This window comes from Choloepus didactylus, chromosome X, assembly GCF_015220235.1.
Source record: "Choloepus didactylus isolate mChoDid1 chromosome X, mChoDid1.pri, whole genome shotgun sequence".
Taxonomy (NCBI): Eukaryota; Metazoa; Chordata; class Mammalia; order Pilosa; family Megalonychidae; genus Choloepus; species Choloepus didactylus.
The window spans coordinates 116,273,853-116,294,572 of record NC_051334.1 but is presented as its reverse complement, the minus strand read 5'-3'; the positions used below and the strand labels follow the sequence as shown (position 1 = coordinate 116,294,572).

The 20,720-nt window shown below is 42.8% G+C and overlaps 2 protein-coding genes across 2 annotated transcripts; one reads left to right on the top strand and one right to left on the bottom strand.

Moving 5' to 3' along the window:
• Nucleotides 1-5,439: 5,439 nt before the first annotated feature.
• Nucleotides 5,440-16,122, bottom strand: SLC25A53 (solute carrier family 25 member 53). Its single transcript, XM_037821683.1, has 2 exons — nt 16,065-16,122; nt 5,440-8,120 (listed from the first exon to the last, which is right to left on the bottom strand). The coding sequence occupies exon 2, from the start codon at nt 8,087-8,089 to the stop codon at nt 7,169-7,171; it is 921 nt and encodes a 306-aa protein (XP_037677611.1). The 5' UTR covers nt 8,090-8,120; nt 16,065-16,122; the 3' UTR covers nt 5,440-7,168.
• A 192-nt stretch (nt 16,123-16,314) lies between these two features.
• On the top strand, nt 16,315-19,502 carry ZCCHC18 (zinc finger CCHC-type containing 18). Its single transcript, XM_037821597.1, is given in 7 exon segments — nt 16,315-16,532; nt 16,896-16,949; nt 17,170-17,315; nt 17,694-18,062; nt 18,064-18,601; nt 18,604-18,881; nt 18,883-19,502. Coding segments are annotated over 4 exon segments (1,218 nt in total). The 5' UTR covers nt 16,315-16,532; nt 16,896-16,949; nt 17,170-17,315; nt 17,694-17,813; the 3' UTR covers nt 19,036-19,502.
• The last annotated feature ends 1,218 nt before the right edge of the window (nt 19,503-20,720 follow it).

The window sequence follows — 20,720 nt, the reverse complement described above, 5'->3', positions numbered from 1 at the left end:
TCTTGTGTGGTTGGAACATTAGGATTTGTGATGTTTAAGTAGGGAAAAGTAAGGCAGAAAAGGTAGACTGGTGTCAGATCATAGAGAACCTTGAATGTCATGCTCAGTGGTTTGGATTTTATCCTGTGAGTTATTCACAATGGAAGGTGGCAAGGGACCCACTAGAGTTGTGGCAATTTTTCAGGTATAAAACAATGAGGGGCTGAAAAAGAGTTGCCAGTCTAATAGTAGCAAGAAAAGAAAAGAAGTCTTTGGATTTTTCATATATTATTTTGTGGTACTTCTTGCATTGTTAAATAATTTTTAATTGAATGACTCTTGAGGACAGGAACAAGTCGTTCATTCATTCTACAAATACTTATTGAGCACTTAACTATTTGTACGACTTGTTGTGGGCACTGGGAGTACAGTGGTGAATCAAGATCTTGTCTTGTTTTGAAAGTATCAGAAAATTATAACATGGAGCGGGATGACTAAGGTCAGGACAAGTTGGTAGAAGGAATAAAGATTTTGAGCTTTTACATAGTAAGTTTGGGATGCCTAAAAGATACCACAGTGGAAAAGTCAAGAAGGCAGCTGGATATAGATATCTTGAGCTTTTCTCTACTCCATCCTACTATTCCTCTTCATTAAAATAATAATTTAAGGTTTGTTGTTTAATTTTTTTTAAATCTAATGAATTACTGGCATCTTTATAAATAACTGCATATTACATTAATCAATTTATAATTTATCAGTATTATTATTAATAATATTAATAATACATCAACATTAGGGATCAAACACATAAACTGATTTCTTAACACAAGATACATATTTTGTCATAAAACAAAACAGAAGAAAAAAACGTAAGAAACTCATTATAACCCCATTCCTGAGGATTCTCTTTATAGTTAACAATTTTTTAAAATTAAGTGACCAATAAAAATCTAAAAAGGATATGTTAGACACTATGAAGAATATTATGAAACATTACTGAGAAACACTAAAATTAGAATACCAACCATTATTTTTGTTTACCTTAAAACTCAAGTTACTTTTGCTGAAATTAAAACCTCAACAGTAGCTTTTGCATAAAATAAAACTCAGCATTTATTTTTTGTAGCTACTGATAAGAAAAGTTAAGAAACTTTTAAGGAACAAGAACAAGGTGGAAAGACTCTCCCTGTCAGATATCAAGACTCACTACAAAGCTGCAGTAATTAAAGCAATGCTGTATTGGCACAAGGTTAGACAAATAGACCAATGGAAGAGAACCAAGAACCAACAGTCACAAGCATATATGAATACTTGATATTTGACAAAGTTGGTGTTCTAAATGAGTGGGGAAAGGAAAGATAAGTGATATTGGGGCAAGTGGGTAGTTATAAGGAAAACAAATGAACTTGGACCTCTATTATCACTTCTACAAAAAAAAATCAATTCCAATTATATTAAAGACATATGTGAAAGTCAAAACTAGAAAAATTGTAAAAGTTAGTACAGGGAAATATCTTCATGATGTTGAAAAGACACAAAAGCACTAACCATAAAGAAAAAAGATAGATAACTCTGACTATATTATAATTAAGAATTTCCGTTTACTAAAAGAAACCATTAAGAAAATGAAAAAAGTCACAAATGTGGAAAAATACATGCAACACATAAAAGACAAAGGATTAGAAGGTAGAATATAAAAATGACATCTACAAATTAATTTGAAAAAGTCAAGCAATTCAACTTAAAATTGGGAAAACATCATGAATAAGTGCTTCACAAAATAGGAAACCCTAATGTCCAAAAGGCATGTGAAAAGATGCTCAACAACATCAGTAATCAGGAAAATCAAATTATGAGATGTCATCTTACATCCACTAAATTGGCAAAAATTTGAAAGTGTGATAAAAAAAACAGTGTGTTCAGAAGGTGGAACAATGTCAAACACTACTAGTAAGGGTGTAAATTCATTAGGAAAAGTTAGCCATTAGGAATCATTAGGCATCATCTAGTAAAGTTTAACATGCCCATACACCATAAATCAGCTATTCCACTCTTAGGTAAATACCCTAGAGACACCTGTGTTTATGTACATTATCAAGAATATTCATGGTAGTACCATTCTGTAATAGTCAAAAACTGGAAATAAACAGAATGTTCCCTCCAAGTAGAATGGATAAATTGTGGTATATTCATACAATGGTATACTATACAATAATGAAAATGAACCAAGTACAACTCCCAGCAACAGCATGGATGAATCTTACAAACAATATGGAGTGAAAGAAGATAGTCACAAAATAATATACACAAACAATCCAAAGTTATATAACATTCAAATATCTGTGAAACAAAACTGTTGTTTAGGGATGCTTACGCAGAAAATAAAACTAAATAGAAAAGCAAAGTTATGAATATCACAAAAGTCACGATAGAGGTTACCTCTAGTATGAAGAGAGTGGATGTCATCAGTGAAAGTGGGGTGAGTGGAAAGAGCAGGAGGAGTGGGGGGGGTGGGCATCAAGGTGTTCTATTTCTTGTCCTGGGTGGTCATTACATGTGTGATACCTTTAGAAATGTTCTTAGAACTGGCAGTTCTTTTCTGAATGCTTCTATTTTCCTAATGAAATAGAAAGCAAAGTCATCAGCTGGGCATGAGGATTAGGGAGGACATATTAAAGATTTGAGGAGTACGAAGATGGTATGAAAGAAACAAACATTGGAGAGAAAAAGGAATAGGGAAGTATAGTATTTTTAATCTTATTCTTTAATGAAAGCTTTTTACTTTTTTCCTTATTATGCTTTTTTATTTCATATATAAAATTATTATATTAACTTTTAAATACTGTACTATATGCAGTTATCTCAACACTTAGTTAAGTTATAATGCTATTTGATGTTTAAAAATAAATTTTAAAATCATAAGTATCTGGGAACGCTCAGGAATGACTATGGTTTGTTAATTTCTGGTAGGTATGGTAGGAACACATTCACAGAAATGTAGTTATCTTAGGTTATCTGTTTTTCTTATTCCTTTCCTGGGTTATAGTCTGTATATTTTCTTGGGGTAGAGTAGGAACATGTTGGAAGTAATGTAGTTATTTTAGGTTATTTGTTTTTTCTTATTCTTTTGTTTTGGTTTTGTTTGAAATGGTTTTTTTATTGTCTGTTTTTTTAATTTTTTGAGAAAGTTAATTTAAAAAAAGAAAAAAAAGATATTCCAAATTTGGTAGTTTGTGCAAAATTAAGTACATTTATATCTTTAGGACTACCATGTTTAGAGTAGTATATTTAAACTAGCGTTTTTATTTTACTTTATGAAATAGGGAAATTTTCACAAACCAATTCCTTTTTTTAATTAAAGAGATAATATTCATTTAGAATATTGTCAATCATATTAGTATTCTTTTGTGCTTTTATTTTTCCCAAATAAAAGACTTTTAGTTGCAACTCTAAGAAGAAATTATTTTAATTCAGATGTATTAATTAAATGTATTTTTGTCCATGAAAAATTTTTTTAACTAGAGAAGTTGTAGATTTACAGAAAGATCATGCCAAAATACAGACTTCCCAATATACCCACCATCATTTTAATATTTTGCATTACACGTGGTACTTTTGTTACAATTGATGAGAGAAATTATTACAATGTACTATAAGCTATAGTCCACAGTTTACATTAGGGTTCACTGTGTTGTACGGGCATGTGTTTGTTTTTTTTCATTGTTGTTCTAGCAATATACATACCCCCTAAAATTGTCACCCCCTAAAATTGTCTTGATTTCACCCCCCACTTTTGGTGAGAAATTCATTGTTATAAAGCTAAAATGTGTAAGCTTTGTTATGGTGATTTACTTGCTGGTATTTAGAATTTCAGTAGTTTCCTTTTGCCTGAAATTTAATAATGCTACTGAATTTAGGAAAATTGGTAGTTTGTTGCTATCAGCACTGTTACTATAGAAATAAATTAGAATGACAGCTCTTAGGTGAAAAAAAATCATAAGTAATTCTTAGTAAAGCAAACAAATAAGATAAGAGTCATAATACATTAGTTATTTATTACTTTGCCTTGAGGTTTAGAAAAACTGATGTAATTTGTATTTAGACAAAAATACACTTGAGTTCACACAGGGATTGCATGATGGCTTTTTATCCTTTTTCATCCACTTTTTTACACTAAGCAGCTTTAGTGTTAAATTCTACACATGGTAAGTCTTTAAACTGATACAGGTATTTATTACCTCAGCTTACTGATCTCAAGTCCTAAAAGTCACTTTTTAAATGTCAAAAAATATAACCACACTAGCATCACAAAATTAAATATTATTATTTAAAATTACTAGAAAATGATTCCACTCATATACTTTTCTCAGATTTAAATGGGAAAAGTTGTTAGGTCTATATAATAATTTTCTATTATTGCCTGGATTTTTATATGAACCAGTTTACAGAAACAATTATTTAATTTATAACGTTAGTTTAAAATCCATGTTTTTGTTGTAATTAAGTAGCTTCAAGTATCAACTTATATAACATAAATTTAAAGTTTTTATAAAGGCAAATAGAGTCAATTTAAATGATTGCAACCTATTTAGCTTTAAAATATGCCATGTGAGTTTTCCTTTTGAAAGATTCTATAACTACCATTGGCCTACAGATAAAACAGTCTTTATAAAGAATGTGAACTTACAAATATTGAATCTAGAAATATTGAAATTGGTGTGTGCAACTCTCACATAGTTCAGGAAAAAATATTGTGCGTGTATATGTATGTGTGTAGACCAAGAAAGAGAGAGCGCACTCAAATAATAAAGCAAATGGGTTAAGTGTTAACAATAGGTGAATTCGGGTAAAGAGCAAATGAGTGTTCTTTGTGCTTTCTTATGCTTGCAACTTTTCTATAAGTTTGAAAATTATTTCTAAATAAGAAGTTAAAATGAAGAAAAGTGAAATAAATGCTTCTCTGGAATAAAAAAAAAAAAAAACAGGGGAAGTATGATGGCTTATCCCCTTCTTTTCAGCTTACAAACCAAGGCCCAAAGCTAAGTTATGAATTTTTGTAAATAAAAATAGTAGGTAATATTTTCTTCCTTTGGAGATTTAGCCTTAAAATATAACTAGCTGCTGTTCTATTTTTCACTTCCTTGTGCAGACTCTGTCTCCTTGAATCCACAAGTAGTGTACTGTCCCAACCCATCCATGTCTGCACAAGGATCAGATGTGGGAACTCATCTGCAGCTATTCTGGACCAGCCATTTTCTGTTGACCTTGTTGGCAGATGCCCTCTGATCCCATATCACCAACAGCTGTGTCTTTAATTTGTGACATTCAGTGAGGAATTCTTACTGCTGAGATCTACAATCAAGTCATTATAAATGACAAATTTGTTTCAATAAGAAGGTGCAAGTAGATGGCATTATCTTGATATCATGTATAAGGGAGAACTGCAACACATGTTATCTTGGAAATCCTCAAAATTCCAGAGTTGAAAAAAACGGGACAGTTAAACAATGTAATTGTTTGTGAAATTTCAGTTCCTAAAGTGGTGCTAATAGCAAACATGTCATCAATAACACAAACTCATCAAACATTCCAGTTGAAAGAAATTTATTTTCATCATCATTATCATCATCATCACCACCATTATCAATCATCATCCTTAGTATTAGCATAAAACTGGAGTTCACTATTAAAAGAAAATAAACACACCCCAAAGGCATGTCTTGCTGACAGTGAGTCAATAACATTATCTTTATGTACAAGGGACAGCACCCTGAGGATATACACCTTATCACAGTTTAATAATCAGTTCAACAATTCAACACATTTATTGAGCACCTAGGCACAATGGGGGATTTAAAACGGCATACAAGAATCCCCATTTCAAGGAGTTTTATAGGCCAATAGGAGGTATTCAAGAACACCAAGAAGAACTCATGGCCATATAATATCAGTGCCATAAGAGATGTAAGAGATTCTACGGAGAGGGGCATCAGAGGAGGCTAACATCACATTCCGTTGGGGGAATCAGAAGACACGTCATAGAGAATGCAGCATCTGAGCTGCGCTTTGAGGAACTGGAAGTATTTGGGCAGACTGGCATGGGAAGAAGGAGCACAGCAGGTGGAGAAAATAATGTGGGCCAACTCATGGCTATGGGAAAGTTCATGGCATGTTTGGGAAGAGAACAACAGCCCAGTTTGACTGGCATATGGGGTCTGTTTAACTGGGAGTGTTATGAATAAAATGCTGCAAGTTAAATGGGGACCATATTTTGAATGGCTGTGAATGGGAGGCTAATATTTCTGATCTGTAATCTATCTCATAGTAACTATGCTTATCCACACCAACAAAATATGCAATTATTTGTGAAGAGATATGATCATTTCACTTCCAGATTTCTTTGGGAAACTCAAGTGGTTTCTAGGTGATGTTATCACCTTGCTATCAAAAATGTCCCAGCAGATAACACGGAGCAATCTTACTAAATTTTCCTATTTTGCATGCAATTAAATCTCTTCCTTCAAAGTCTTTATCTTTTTCATCCAGGGACCATACCTCTTCCCAGATAAAGTATTTTTAGCCCCATCAGTTTTTGTGGCACATGATCAGTTTAGGCAAGTCCAATTTATGATTTCCAGCCACAGCTGCAGCTTGAAACTATGATCCACACACAGCCTTGAAAAGTGAGAGTGGTGGCGGTAAGGGTTGTAAATAATGTCATGGAAATGTAGCCATCTGAGATATTCTATGGAATCCCCACACTAAGAATCAAGAGTAGTTCTTTCAAATTGGAGTTCCTGGTCCCCTACTCAGTTTAGTCTTGAGGCCAACTGGAAGGGCCCCAGAACTCACAGTGCCTGATTAAGATCATCCTTTTAAATTTCCTCTTATTCTCAAGGAGTTCCTTAAAGGAATGACATTTCATCTGGTTACAAGTTATTTAAAGGTCTCCTGGGTCTGAGGGTACCAAGGCTGTGGATAGACTGAGGTGAGTTTCTTCATCTGTCCATTGAATCCTGTTGGGCTTTGTCCATACCCCACAGGCTGATAGTTGGAAACTTCTCCCAAGCAATGACAGCTCACAGATGCTAAGTAATAGCTAACCAACCCAAAGAAGTAAGAGCTATGTAGAATCAACCCAGTAAGGCTTCTAATAACAAAGATTCCATTGCCACGTTTCCTGCGTTGGTCAGTCTTTCAGCTCTTTCCTGGAGTGAGAGTTCCTCTGCAGGAAGTCATGTATAGCAGTGGTGATACCCCAAGTCACACTGGACCTTAGGATGACCAGGGAGCCTCCACGATAGATCAGGAGCACTTTTCGGCCCCGAGTGTCCCAAACATCTTGGGCAGAGGCCCACAGGCTTGGCATGCTCTGCCAGCCAATATGGGACTGCATATTGGCAACCAGCACAATCAGAGGATACAGAAGCAGGCAGGTGATTGTTCCATTGACACTACCAGACACCAAGGCAGGAATCCAATGGGGCAGGCCTTGCTCTGCCAAGCCATTCTGGATGGGGTCCTTGAAGGAGAAGTACAGAGCACTCCCCAGGCTGTTTCTCATGAGGACAGGCAAGAAACCACGATAGTAGCCCAGTGACAGCCGCCCCCAAAGTCCGTAAGAGTTGAATTCCTTGAGAATGCTGAAAGTACTGGGGAAGCGGGCTTGCTTGCGACCATCCTGGAGCACATTCTGCACCCTTTCAAAAGGGCTGAGCGCCACAGCCTCCACCACACCAGACATGAGCCCTGCGGCCCAGCGGTGCCCCAGAGAGTATGGCCCGACAGGGGAGAAACAGCATAGCAGGCTATCGTAGGTCCCAAACAGTAGAGTACCTTGCAATGTCTTGGAGAGAAGAGGGGGGTAGACTCCCCGGTAGAAGTATTTAGGACCTTCATGCCAAAGCTGTCTCACAGCTTCTGACACTGCCACAGCATGGATCTGTTGCCGGAAGACAACCTTATAGATAGGAAAGGTCAGAAAAGTAGACATAAAGTTGGAGACGGCCCCAAGGGCATAAGCCTGAGAGTGCCAACCTTTCTTTCCTGGAGCCTCTGCTCGTGTCCTTGGCTGAAGCTCCATCCCAGGAGAGTGGTTCTTCGACCCCATGCTGAAGACAACTGGGTGCAGATGGAAGAAACTGTTAAGAATGGAAAAAAAAGAAGTTAAGCTGACCATCTAAATCTGTTGGTGAGCATTTTCATAGCTTAGTAAGAAACAGAGCCTCAAGAAGTTCAGCTCTAAGGGAAAAAGCAACTCTCTGGGCCAATTTCTGAGAAATAGGCACACCCTTAAGAACTAAAGAATTTGTCAACCTTAAATTAAAACAAAAGCAATTAGTTTTTCTGGACAGACCTCTATAGTGTTTTGCCAACACAGAAATTTCCAGTATTCCAAGAAGGGTAAGATTGAAGAGAATACATTCAGGAATGGGGGAGGCCCCTAAATCTACTGTATTCAACTTTCACCAAATGAAACTTACTTAATCAGTCACATTTGATAAACTACCAGAATAATTTTTGCTATTTCCTTTCCCAAAAAAAAAGTGACACTACCTGTGATGGTTAGGTTCATGTGTCAACTTGGCCAGGTGATAGTACCAAGCTGTCTGGTCAAGCAAACACTGGCCTAACAATTGCCGCGAGGACGTTTGTGGCTGGTTAATAAACCAACAGGCTGGTTTATTAAATCATCAGTCAATTGACTGCAGCTGTGACTGATGACTCACCAAAGGGCGTGTCTTCCACAATGAGAGAATGCAATTGGCTGGATTTAATCCAATTAATCAGTTGAAGACTTATAAGCAAGACAGATAGAGGACCTTCACTTCTTCAGCTGCCCAGCGAAGCATTTCCTGAGGAGTTCGTCAAAGTTGCCGGTTCATTTCCTGAGGAGTTCATCGGACATCTTCCTTGGAGTTGACAGTTTGCTGACTGCTCTACAGAATTTGGACTCGTGCATACTCACAGTTTAGTGAGTCACTTTTATAAATTTTATAGTCATAGACACCTCTCATTGATTTGGTTTCCCTAGAGAACCCTAACTAATATACTACCCATAGAGGCAGAAAGACATTCAAAAGTTGTAGTACTATGCTTTCCATAAAAGTTGATAGTAAGTTGGGGAGGGGAGAACAGGACTCCCCTCTCTTTGTAGATTCCTACCGAAGTTGTAGCTACTTCATGGCAATGCTTACTCCGTAACCCAACCCACTCCCGAAACATACATCAAATAGAAGAGAGGAAAAAGCAGCTACTCCTGGAAGTTCAGCACCTAGAGGCTCAGCATCTGGCAACTTCTAAGCATAACCTTGCAGACTGAAGCTATATAATAGAGCAGAGTTTCTCAACCACAGCACTATTGATATTTTGTGCCAGAAAGTTCTTTGTGTGGGGGGGGAGGGGATGTCCTTTGTACTGTAGGATGTTTAGGAGCATGCCAGTAGCACTCTCTCAGTTGTGATAACCAAAAATTTCTCCAGACACTGCCATATGTCCCCTGAGGGGGATTGCCTCAGGTTAAGAGCCACTGTCCTAGAGGTACAGCTCAGAACCACAAGCTATTGCTCTCACAGAGAAAGGTCTGAGAACAAGTGGATGGTATGAGAAGCAACCCACGAGCCAGGGCACATGAAGAAATGTTGGAATCAAGAAGAAATAAATGTTCAGTGCAGGTATGAGGACCAAGGAAGTTTATCATGAAGGAAATGGGGGCTACACTGGACTGAGAGGACAGGGTGTACAGCAGCGGGAGAGGGTGTGTCAGGGGAGAGGAAGCACAGAGCTCTATGGGTAGTAGACAGGATGAGGGCACGATGACCAAGGTTCTCACATCGAGATTGACAAGGACAGGCAGCCTGGTAGGAATCACAGACCGCAGGGTGTCATACACAACACTGGGCTGTGTTGTCCCAGGGATGGCACAGGTTGTGGGTCACAGGGAGACCCCAATCTCTGCATTGGGGGGTTCTAATTATGCTAGAGGCTGATGTTTCACTCAGTAGGGACAAACAGGATGCAGGCTGGTGTTCCCAGGGAGGGGTAGAGGCCAGGTACTACCAGAAGGCCACTGCAGCCTTCCCTGGGCTGCCACGGCCAGAACCTAGCCTGAAGTGCTACCCCTTCCAGAAACACCCCATCAGCTCCTCCCTGATTTCTTGCTCCTGTTCCATCCATGATCCCACAATCTGACCTTACAACCACCCCCTTCCACTGGAGCCACACTCACCTCTTGGCGGAGGGAGTGGAGGCTCAAACTCCTGTGCTCTGCTCATCACCACCACTTCTAACACCCTCTACCATTCAATGTGTGCCTTAAGCCTAAGTCTCCAGAACCCTCATGGTCAGAAGGAGGCTGGGAGGGCTCCTCTGCCTCTGACCCTTTAGCTGAGAACTGTCCAGGAGCAAAGACTCAAGGGGCCCACTCCTTGCATTCCTCTGGGGCACCTCTGGGCCCCTGGCAGCAACCTCCAATTCTCCAGAGAGAAAAGGGACCCTTCCCCCACCCCAGGCAGGAAGCCGCTCCACTCAGATCCCGAAAGTCACCCAACATTCTCCAGTTTTTTTTACCAAGAGTCTTCATCCCCAAATCTTATTTGCACATAAAGTCAGGTGGGAAGGTAAATGTTTGCCCCTTTCTACCTAAAAGTGTAATAATGTTACACTTCCTCCCTGCTGATAAATAAAGTCTAGTAGGCCCAACATGGAGGTGCCCATGCTAAGTCCCATGTCAGCAAAACCAAAAACCTAAGCTAGTTTCTAGTTCCTGTAAATGCCTGACTTGCCCAGAAAACCAAATTTAAATACAGCCGACCAGTTATCACCCTAACTTCCTCATTCCTGAGCAACCACCTGCTCCCCACTTTGTAATACCTCCCTATGTCAAATGGAAACAATGTCAGTCAATCAGAACATTTCCTGGCTTTCTTCTGCATTGGCCCTATATGGGCTTCTCCTTTCCACCCCCTCAGGGGAGCTTCCTTCTACTTTCTGAATGGGATGCTGCCCAATTCATAAATTGAACAATAAAGCTGTGAGATCCTAAATTGCATGAAAAGGTTTTCGTTTATCACCACCTTTTCGTGAGCAGCCTATAAAAACATGTGTTACTGACTGCATAAGGCTTGCTGATATGGCAGAAAGAAAACAGGACTAGGACTTGGGACACCAGTATTCTAAGCACCAGTTCTGCTATTCGCTTCCTGTGTGGCTTTTAGAATTCATTGACATCTTGGAGCCTCAACCGCCCCAGTTATAAAATGAGCACATAGGAAGAAATGCTCTCTAGGCATCCTCAGACTGTACAGTGTCACAGGGGTTTGATACATGGGAATTTGAACAAATATTTGGTAGAGGAATTGTGCTATTATACTCCTGATTCTGCCATTTCTACAGATCATTTTCAGGGGTTAAAGGTGAATAATAATTTAGAAGTGCCTTACCTTAAATATTTAATTCATCATTCTAAAAGCATATTTTATACATCTAATTCATTGTATTTTATGGGGATTGGGAGGGTGGTCCACATTTCTCCCACGTATTTTTTTGGTGTTTTAGTTAAGATGCCAGGCTTTAAGGCAGGCAAACGAAAGAGTGAATTCTGCCTCCACAACTTACTTAGCTGTGTGGCTTGGGCAAGACATTTAACCTCCCTCAGTCTCAGTTTCTTCAGCCACAAAATGAGAAAAATAAGATTGACTTCAAAAGGTTGTTGAAAAGATTAATGCAGTAAAATAAGATAAAGTGATTGAGTACGCCCAGCTTGGTACCCTTGATAAAAAGTTTGTTTTTGTTTGTTTGTTTGTTTGTTTTAAAAAAAGGATGCTTCCTGTGATTTGAAGCTGTATGTACCCCAGAAAAACACGTTCTTAAATCTAATCCATTCCTGTGGATATAAACCCATTGTAAGAAGAGGATGTTTGGATGAGCCTACTTCAGTTAAGGTGTGGCCCAGGATGGGTCTCAGTCCTATTACTGGAGTCCTTATAAGTGGAATGAAATTCAGACAGAGAGATAGAACACCATGGAAGCAAGAACCTGAAATCAACAAAACCCAGAGGAGAAGGGAGAGACAAGCAGATGCCAGCACGTGCCTTGCCATGTGGCAGAGAAGCCAAGGATCTCTGGCAGTCAGTCTTTTGGAAGAAAGCATTGCCTTTTTGTTGCCTTGATTTTGGCATTTTCCAAGCCTCAAACTATAAGGGAATAAATTCCCATTGTTTAAGTTGACCCATTTCATGGTATTTGCTTTGACCAGCCTAGGAAACTAAAACACTTCCCAATCTCACCATCTGTCTCTACTGAGCACATGCACCTGTGGAACACTCTCAGGCCTACCAGAACCAGAAAAAGTGGGTATGTTGGCACAAATCTTGTATTCACCTGGGTGGCAGGAAAGACCTTTCTTCCATAATGCAAAAGTGCTATATAAATAATCCTAGAGGAGCCTGGCCCTTTAACATGAATTCCAAAGAAGAGACAACAGAATGGACCTGGAATCTGCCTTGAGCAGATGATCACCTGTAACCTATGATCTGCCTCCTATTTTACCATCTAGCAAAATGAGCTCAGGGGATTTCAGACTCCCGTGGCCAGTCTAGTCCAAATTGATTGCCTGTGTTAACATCCCAGGATCAAGCCCCACATTTGTCTGTTCATTTAGGGCATCCCTCTAGGGCATCCCTCAGCCAGTCCTTTGGTCAGCTCACAAACGTGTATTGATCATCTACTGATCATCCACTGCTGAATCACTGTGCATAAATTACTGAGGAGCTAGAGATGAATAAGACTTGGTTCCTGCCTTCAAAAGGCTTGGGAACCTAGGGTGGGAGACAGGTCAACAATGAGCTAAACAATACTATAAAACAAAATAAAGGGTGTGCTAATCAAGGAGGGAGCAGAAACACAAGAGAAATTTATTCCACAGGGAGCAGGGAGCACCCAAAAATTTCTGACATGATCCTCGATGGATGAATAGGCCCGTGTTAGGTGGCAGAGTGAGGGCAGGCATTCTAGGCTGAGGAAGAATCCAGGCTAAGACATGAGTGTTGCATGGGGCAGTCATTCTGTCACTTCTTAGATTTATGACCTCAGCCAAGTCTCTACCTCTCTGAGCCTCAGTAACCTTATCTATAAAATGACTGTCATAAAGTTTACAAGAGATAAAGTATATAAAGTGCTTAGCACAGTATCTGGTACATAAGTTTCTCCATAAGTTATAATAGTAGTTTCATTTAAATATGAGATAATGGAAAGAAGGCTGAAATTGGTCTAATGCACTGGGTCATCTGCAGAATGCATTTTAAATTGCTTGTTTGGAAAACAGCAGAGAAAAGCAGTTCATGGGCTTTGGAGTTTGACAGTCCTGGGCTGGAGTCCCAGGGCCTCGATTTATGAGTTGCGTGGCCTCATGCAACTTACCTAAGCTCTCTGAAACTCATTTTCTATATCTTCAAACTGGGATAACAATGCCTGTCTCAACAGGGTTGCTGAGAAGCTTTAAATGAGAGGAGAGATGGAAAATTCCTGGCACAGAGGAGGCAGGCAGCCAAAAGCAGCTATTATTGTTTCAACTGAAAGCTTTAGCTCCTAACCTTCAGGCTTTTAAGGTTTATTTGTCGAAATTGGAAAATATGGCCTCAATAGAGCCATGGATTGAAAAAGGCTCCCACACTTGATGGGATAAGGGATGCTCTGTATCTGATTGGAGCTGGCTTAGCAAATGCTCCTCCCAGCACTGCATGAAGAGACCCGCCATTTGTTCTAAAGGCCTCACCCAGGCACCTTTACACAATCCATTTCCTTTCACGGTTTTTTTGTCAGAGCTCTGAGATCTAGTCTTTGTCCTATCTGATCCCGCCCCCACCAGGTCAAACAGCAGATTACCTGATTTGGTGATAAAGCCAATTTAAATGCAGAACAACTGTCTGCTGAGAGGCCAGTCAGACGTCATGGTACTGGGGAGCAGAAGAAAGAGTTTGAAGGAAACCCCAGAGCTACTACAGCATCACCCCTGACTGGGTAAGGTGAAAAACATACATTCTCTTTACCTCCAACACACTCCCCACCCACACCCTGCTGCCATCACCACTTCACTGTTGCATGCACAAGAGAAAAGCCACAATTCTGAGATGGAAGGTGTTTTGTCTCCAAATCTGAATTGTTTACTCCAAGGAATTCTAAGTATCATGCTTGGAAATAAGAAAACAGAAAGGAGGTGAATCACCTTGGCAGGCTGAAGATGAACACAACAGCAGCTGAAGAGCATCAGACTCTGTTCACTTGCTTCCAAGCATCAGAGTCAAGAACAAGAAACAGCAACTCCTTTGCATATGGGCTGTCCACTTGTGCGGTGCCTGCCACCACTACCCCTCAACCCTGAAACCCCAACAGGGGCCTCTAGCCACACTCTACATAAGGGAAGGAAGACCTGCTCTCTAAGAACCAGAAGTAAGGGAAAATGGAGCAGGTTTCCCAGTCACTGGCTTCACTGCCCATTCACTCTGCATGCGGTTTCCATGGAGTTGCTCCTTCTCTGGAGCCAGTGATGCCAAATCCAACAAAGGAGAAGTCCCCTCAAGAGCTCACAGAAGGGCAACCTAGCAACCTATCCTTGAACTAGGAAAAGGAAGAGCTATGTTAGTGGCTGAGAGTTGTGGTTCTGGGGTATGGTTAAACTGTGTTTCACTTCTCACGCTTCTTCCTCAAGAACAAGTTGAAGAAGGAAGATGTCATAAAGATCATAGGGGAGTTGTTTTTAACCATTTCTGGGCCACAGACCCATTTGAAAATCTACAAAGCTAAGGACTCGGAAAATATACAGAGTCCAAAATCTTTGCATACAATTTGAGGAAGATCGTGGACCCGACGTAGGAACCTCTGCTCTGGAGTTACATTTCATGATGGATATGCTATGAACAGGCCATTTGCTTATTACCCTCAGCATGATGTGTTTAGAGCAATGGTTCACAAATCTCCCTACCCCCAGAATCAACTTCAGCCCTAGTTAAAAATATAAAATCACACTCCACAGGTCTAATCCTAGTAAATCAGTATCCTCCAGAGGTGGAGCCAAGAACTCTGCATTTCTAATGAGCTCTCCAGAATGATTCTGGTGCAGCTAGCCTTGCACCCATACTTTGGTGAGTACTGGCTAATAGCATGGGTTTTGGAGTCAGAGACTTGGCCCAAATTTTGGCTTCACCTTGTAACTTCAGACAAGTAATTTCATCTCTCTGAGCCTTGTCTCCTTGGGGATCATAATCAATTCAAATGTCATAAAGGGCTGCAGAAATAATGTTACTTTTATAACAGGCAGCTTGTAGTGGTGCAAAAAAAAGTGGTATAAAAAGGGAAAGAAAAGTGCCTTAGTTTCCTCTTCCCATACAATGAGTGCCATAAAAGTTGCCTTCCTCCTCCCTCATCCCTCTCTCCACCATCACACAGAGGCTGCTATTGAGATAGTTTCAGACAATATAGTAAAAATGATTTCTAGGCAGCATAGCAGGGCAAAGAGTTCGCATCTGGAGAACAACAGACCTAGGTGCAAAACCAGAAACTGATACTTATGTGCTGTATAATGTAGGGCAAGAGGTGTAACAGTCTCAGTTTCCTCATCTGTGAAATGGAGATAATAGTCCTTACCCATCAATTCTACAGTCCCAAGTAGGCCCTCCCACCCTGCTTTGGCTACTCTTCACTAACCCTCAATCCTGCAGTGGAGAGGAGTGTTTACAAAGGGCAATCTTGAAGTCAGACATGTAGAGTTGGGTGTGAGCTGTTAGCTCTGTGCTTCCTAACCATACTGCCTGGATGCTTAAGTCCCCTCTCTGTTAAATGGGCACACTGCTACCTTCTTCACAAGACTGCTGAGAGGAATAAATGCAAGGCCCGTGCAAGGGCATTTGCACACAGAAAGCGCTCAATAAATGCCCCCCCTTCCCTCAATACAAAGATGAAGAACTCTTATTGTTCACTTGATTTCTGTCCCACCTCATGTTTAAGGCATGTGGTCTGAAAGCGTGGAGGAGAGGCGAGAGAGAAGGGGAGAGAGAGAAGAGAAGCGAAGAAGGAAGCCACAAACTCACGGGTAAAATGCAAATCGGCTCAGTCTGTACGTGTGAGCTGCACTTGACACCGCGCCGGCTCCCGCGCCGGTCTGCCGCAACCCCTGCCAGATCCGCTACCCCCTTTCTAGCATTAGCTTGGGGGCTGGAAACCAAGCAGGGAGCCCGCCCCCGCGCGGGGCTGATTGGCCGCGCCGCCCGGCTCGTCACGCTCTTCTGCCTCAATGGGCAGAAGCCAAAAGCTGCCGCCGCTGCTGCTGGGAGGGCGGGATGGGTAGAGGCAGCAGCGGCAGCCGAGGGAACTGCGCGGCCTCGACTCCGCTACCCTCTCTGGGCGGGCGTGCAAAGCAGCTCCGTCTGGCAGCCCCAGGTCGCTTAGCGGCGGCCTAATTGACGCTCGTGCTTTTCCCCTGCAGAGCCCCGGAGACCGGAAGACAGAATCCACAGCTGTCGACGGCGGAGCATCCGCTGCCCACCAGCGGAGCACAGGTAAAGAAATGGGGCGCGATGGCCCGGTTCGGAGAGAGGGAGAAGTCCCACCAGAACCAGGCGGCTCCCCGCTTGGGGACTGGTAACCACGAGGCCAGGGAAAGTGCACTCCTGTGGCCGGGCTGCGCTGCGGGAGGATGTGGGGCTCGACTGGATGCTGCCCAAGGGGTAGGATTTGCCTAGATTGAGGCGGGGGGTGGGGGTGGGGATGGGAACTTTTTCGGGGGGGGTGACGAAGGGCAGGAGGAATCGCAGGCTGTCTGCCGTGAACTGCCTCCCACCCCCCATGCCTTTCCTCATCTCCTCCTGGGGAGGAATATGTGGGTGTGCGTGTCCAACTCCTTTTCCCTTTTTCCGTGGCAGGCGGTCAAAGCTGAAAATCCGAACTTGAATTCTGCGTGGCCTATTGCAGAGCTGGTAGGCGGACGGTTTCCCGGGGGAAAGTAGTAGGGGGGAGGGGGTAGCGCTTCAGCTGGCCAGCAGGTGGGAGAGAGAATTTTCTGCCCGGCGACAGCGGAGGCGGAGAAGGGGGCCAGAGGAGGGGGAAGGAGAGGGGTCGATGCGGGGTGGGGCGCGGGGGTGGCGGGATGAGCGTTGAGGCTACTTCTGACCCTTCTCTTCCCTCCGTGGGACGCAGGCTTGACTACCTAAGGACCCAGATCATCGGGCCCCGGTGGACAGAGGCCCACCACATCCCCAGATGAGCCTTCTCACCTAGGGCACCATTCTGGAGGCTGCAAGTGAAAAAAAAAAAAAAAGGCGCACGCTGGTTCCTGAGCTTATGTAAGAATCGTGAAATGATGGAGAAAACTTTGAGAAGGGGGTGTGGTTGAGGCCGTGAAGTTAATGAGATCTTGTTCTCACAAATCGGTGAGACTTAGTCCACTGCACTCTATCCTGAGAGCCCAATATCGACCCCACACACGATGACACCTAAAAGGCGACCCAACAGTTGCCACCCCTCTTGGAGGACTGGTGGGAATGGACAGATGTGGCTACAAAAGGCTCTCTGCTGGCACCTGATAATTGCCAGTCTCCTGCTGCTTATTTCTAGGGCATTGGGCAGGTATAAAATGTACTTTCAGAGTGTTCAGGAAGGCAGGGAATGCGGCTGCGGATGGCTTCCTGCTACCTTACTGACTTTTTTTTTTTTTTTTACAGTCCCTGTTGAAATACAAGGAAGACAGAGCCAGGGACGTTGTTTTTGGGATTCCTCCTGCAGATTAGGCTTTTTTGAAAAGCCTGAGCATCTTGTATTCAGATAGGCGATCACTGTCAGTCATGGCTAGCATCATTGCACGTGTGGGTAACAACAGGAGGGGGAACGCACCCTTACCGCCTTGGATCCGTACCATGCTGAGGTCCCTGGGGAGGAGTCTTGGTCCTTTACTGGCCAGCATGGCAGAGAGAAACATGAAGTTGTTCTCAGGGACGGTGGTGCCAGCGCAGGGGGAAGAAACCTTTGAAAACTGGCTGATCCAAGTCAGTGGTGTCCTGCCAGATTGGAATATGGCTGAAGGGGAAAAGCTCAAAGCGCTTGATGAAAACCCTTAGGGGCCCTGCCCGGGAGGTCATGCGATTACTGCAGGCAGCCAACCCCAATCTAAGTGTGGTGGATTTCTTGCGGGCGATGAAATTGGTGTTTGGGGAGTCTGAAAGCAGTGTGACTGCCCATGGTAATTTTTTTTTTAACACCCTGCAGGCGCAAGGGGAGAAAGCCTCCCTTTATGTGATCCGTTTAGAGGTGCAGCTCCAGAATGCTATTCGGGCAGGGATCATAGCTGAGAAAGATGCAAACCAGACCCGCCTGCACCAGCTCCTTTTAGGGGCTGAACTGAATAGGAATCTGCGCTTCAGGCTTAAGGATCTTCTCAGGATGTATGCAAATGAGCAGGGGCATCTTCCCAGTTTCCTGGAGGTCATCAGGATGATTAGGGAGGAAGAAGATTGGGATGACACTTTTATTAAACGGAAGTGGCGCAAAAGATCTGAGTCAATCGTGGAGAGAGCAGCCGGCCCTGTGGCATTTCCAGGCCCCCCACCGACAGCCATTGGCAGTGCTGCGGGCAACGCGATATAGATGATACCTTCGATGACTCAGATGAGGATGTGATCCTGGTGGAGTCCCAGGAGCCTCCACTTTCATCCTTGGATCCGACTCCCCCCAGATGCAGGGCCAGACCTCAGGATCATGGTCTGCTTATCGATTCCCCCAACAGTTCCTGGGCCCAATCTCCCTCCACCAGCAGTGGTTCTAGGTATAACCACCTAGATAAGCATAGAGCCAGGAAGTGAAAACACACAATCCACTGTTCATATTTTGGCAAGGAGGGCCACTCCAAAGACACCTAGTGACAATGAGAGCAACAAGGCCCAGGTGTTTGAGAATCTGATCATCTCCTTGCAGGAGCTGACTCATGCAGAGGAGGGGTCAAAAGAGGCCCCTAATAAACACAGTGACCCCTCTGGGCCACAGTGGGTGCTAGACCCCAGCCCTAAGTGAACCAACTCTTAACTGTATTCAGAGTCCGGTGATGAGAAAACTGGAGAGGGGGGCTTCTATTTGCATGCATTAATCCACAAAGTGGCTTTCTTTTGGGGAAGAGAACAGGTCTTGGATACCAACACAGCAGAAGGGATGGCCTGATCTCTGTTCCTGCTCCCTCCCCCACTGTTCTTGTTGTGTGTTTATTTCCTTGATGACTTTATTATCTTTGTGAAAAGAGTCTAACTCTTTTTGTTAAACATTCAAAAAGACAAAAATACAAAAAAACTAAAGTAAAAATTACCTTGAACCCCTTATGGCTATTGTCAAACCTTTGATGATTGTCCCTTCTGGATATTCCCCTATATCTTCTAGATATATGTATAGGTAAAAGTGATCAAATGTAAGTGTTATTCTATACTCTGCATTTTTTCACCAAATAATTTATGTTGTGGACTTCTTTCTGTGTAAACAAATATATCAGCATCTATTTTAATGTCTCTGTGTGATACTACTTTTAGGAAGAAATAAAGGAAAACTAAAGCTATAGTAAAAACGTACACTGGGGGGTGGCTCATGCCATGAGGCAGAGTTTTTATCAATCCCATTTTACAGGTGAGGGAAAGGGAAACTGATTATCTCCCAATGAGCCCCTGATCACAACTGACCTGTCTCTTAGGTCATAGAGCCAAACTCTGTGTCCACTACTTAATGTCCCAATGGTTTCTTCTCTACTGTATCCAGGGGAGTCATGACTGGGGGTGAGGAGCGAGATAACAGCCCAAAATGGGGATTCCGGGGCTTCATCCTGCAGGGCAATTCTCCCTTTTCTGGGTGGATTCCTTAGATTGCTGCTGCTTCTGGACAACACCTGGTTGCAATAAGGAGTCTGTCCTTTAGGCTGACACTACCCTCTGCCCCCTCCCCAATTAAGGAGAGAGCAGCTACTCATGGGAGTTCAGCATCAGGAGGCTCAGCCCCTCCACCCCACCAGCCTCACTCTAGCTACATGCTAGAGGGCACAGGCAGCCCAAGGACTCCAAGCTCATCCCTCCCCTGATCCAAGAAATAGGAATAGCTGGAGAGGGATGAAAAGCAATTTGGACCCCAGGGTATGTAAAGGAACATGGGAATCAGAAAACTAGATCCCATACATTTTAGCAGAACTGAAGGCATTAATAGGGGAGAGAGAGCAGAGAAGTAACTTCCCCACCTGCTCCTACCCCATCTTCTGGCCTCAGATTGCAGGGTGATAAAAGGGGGCAGGTGTGACCTAAGTCCCTGGGGAGCCCATGTTTCTTGTAGGTACACTAGCCCCTATCCTTGTGAGCATGACGAGACTGGTGGGTGGTGACTTCATTTAAGGCAGGTAGCAAGATAGTGAAATGAATGCGCAGACCTTAAGACCCAAGGAAGTTTATCATGAAGGAAATGGGGGCTACACTGGACTGAGAGGACAGGGTGTACAGCAGCGGGAGAGGGTGTGTCAGGGGAGAGGAAGCACAGAGCTCTATGGGTAGTAGACAGGATGAGGGCACGATGACCAAGGTTCTCACATCGAGATTGACAAGGACAGGCAGCCTGGTAGGAATCACAGACCGCAGGGTGTCATACACAACACTGGGCTGTGTTGTCCCAGGGATGGCACAGGTTGTGGGTCACAGGGAGACCCCAATCTCTGCATTGGGGGGTTCTAATTATGC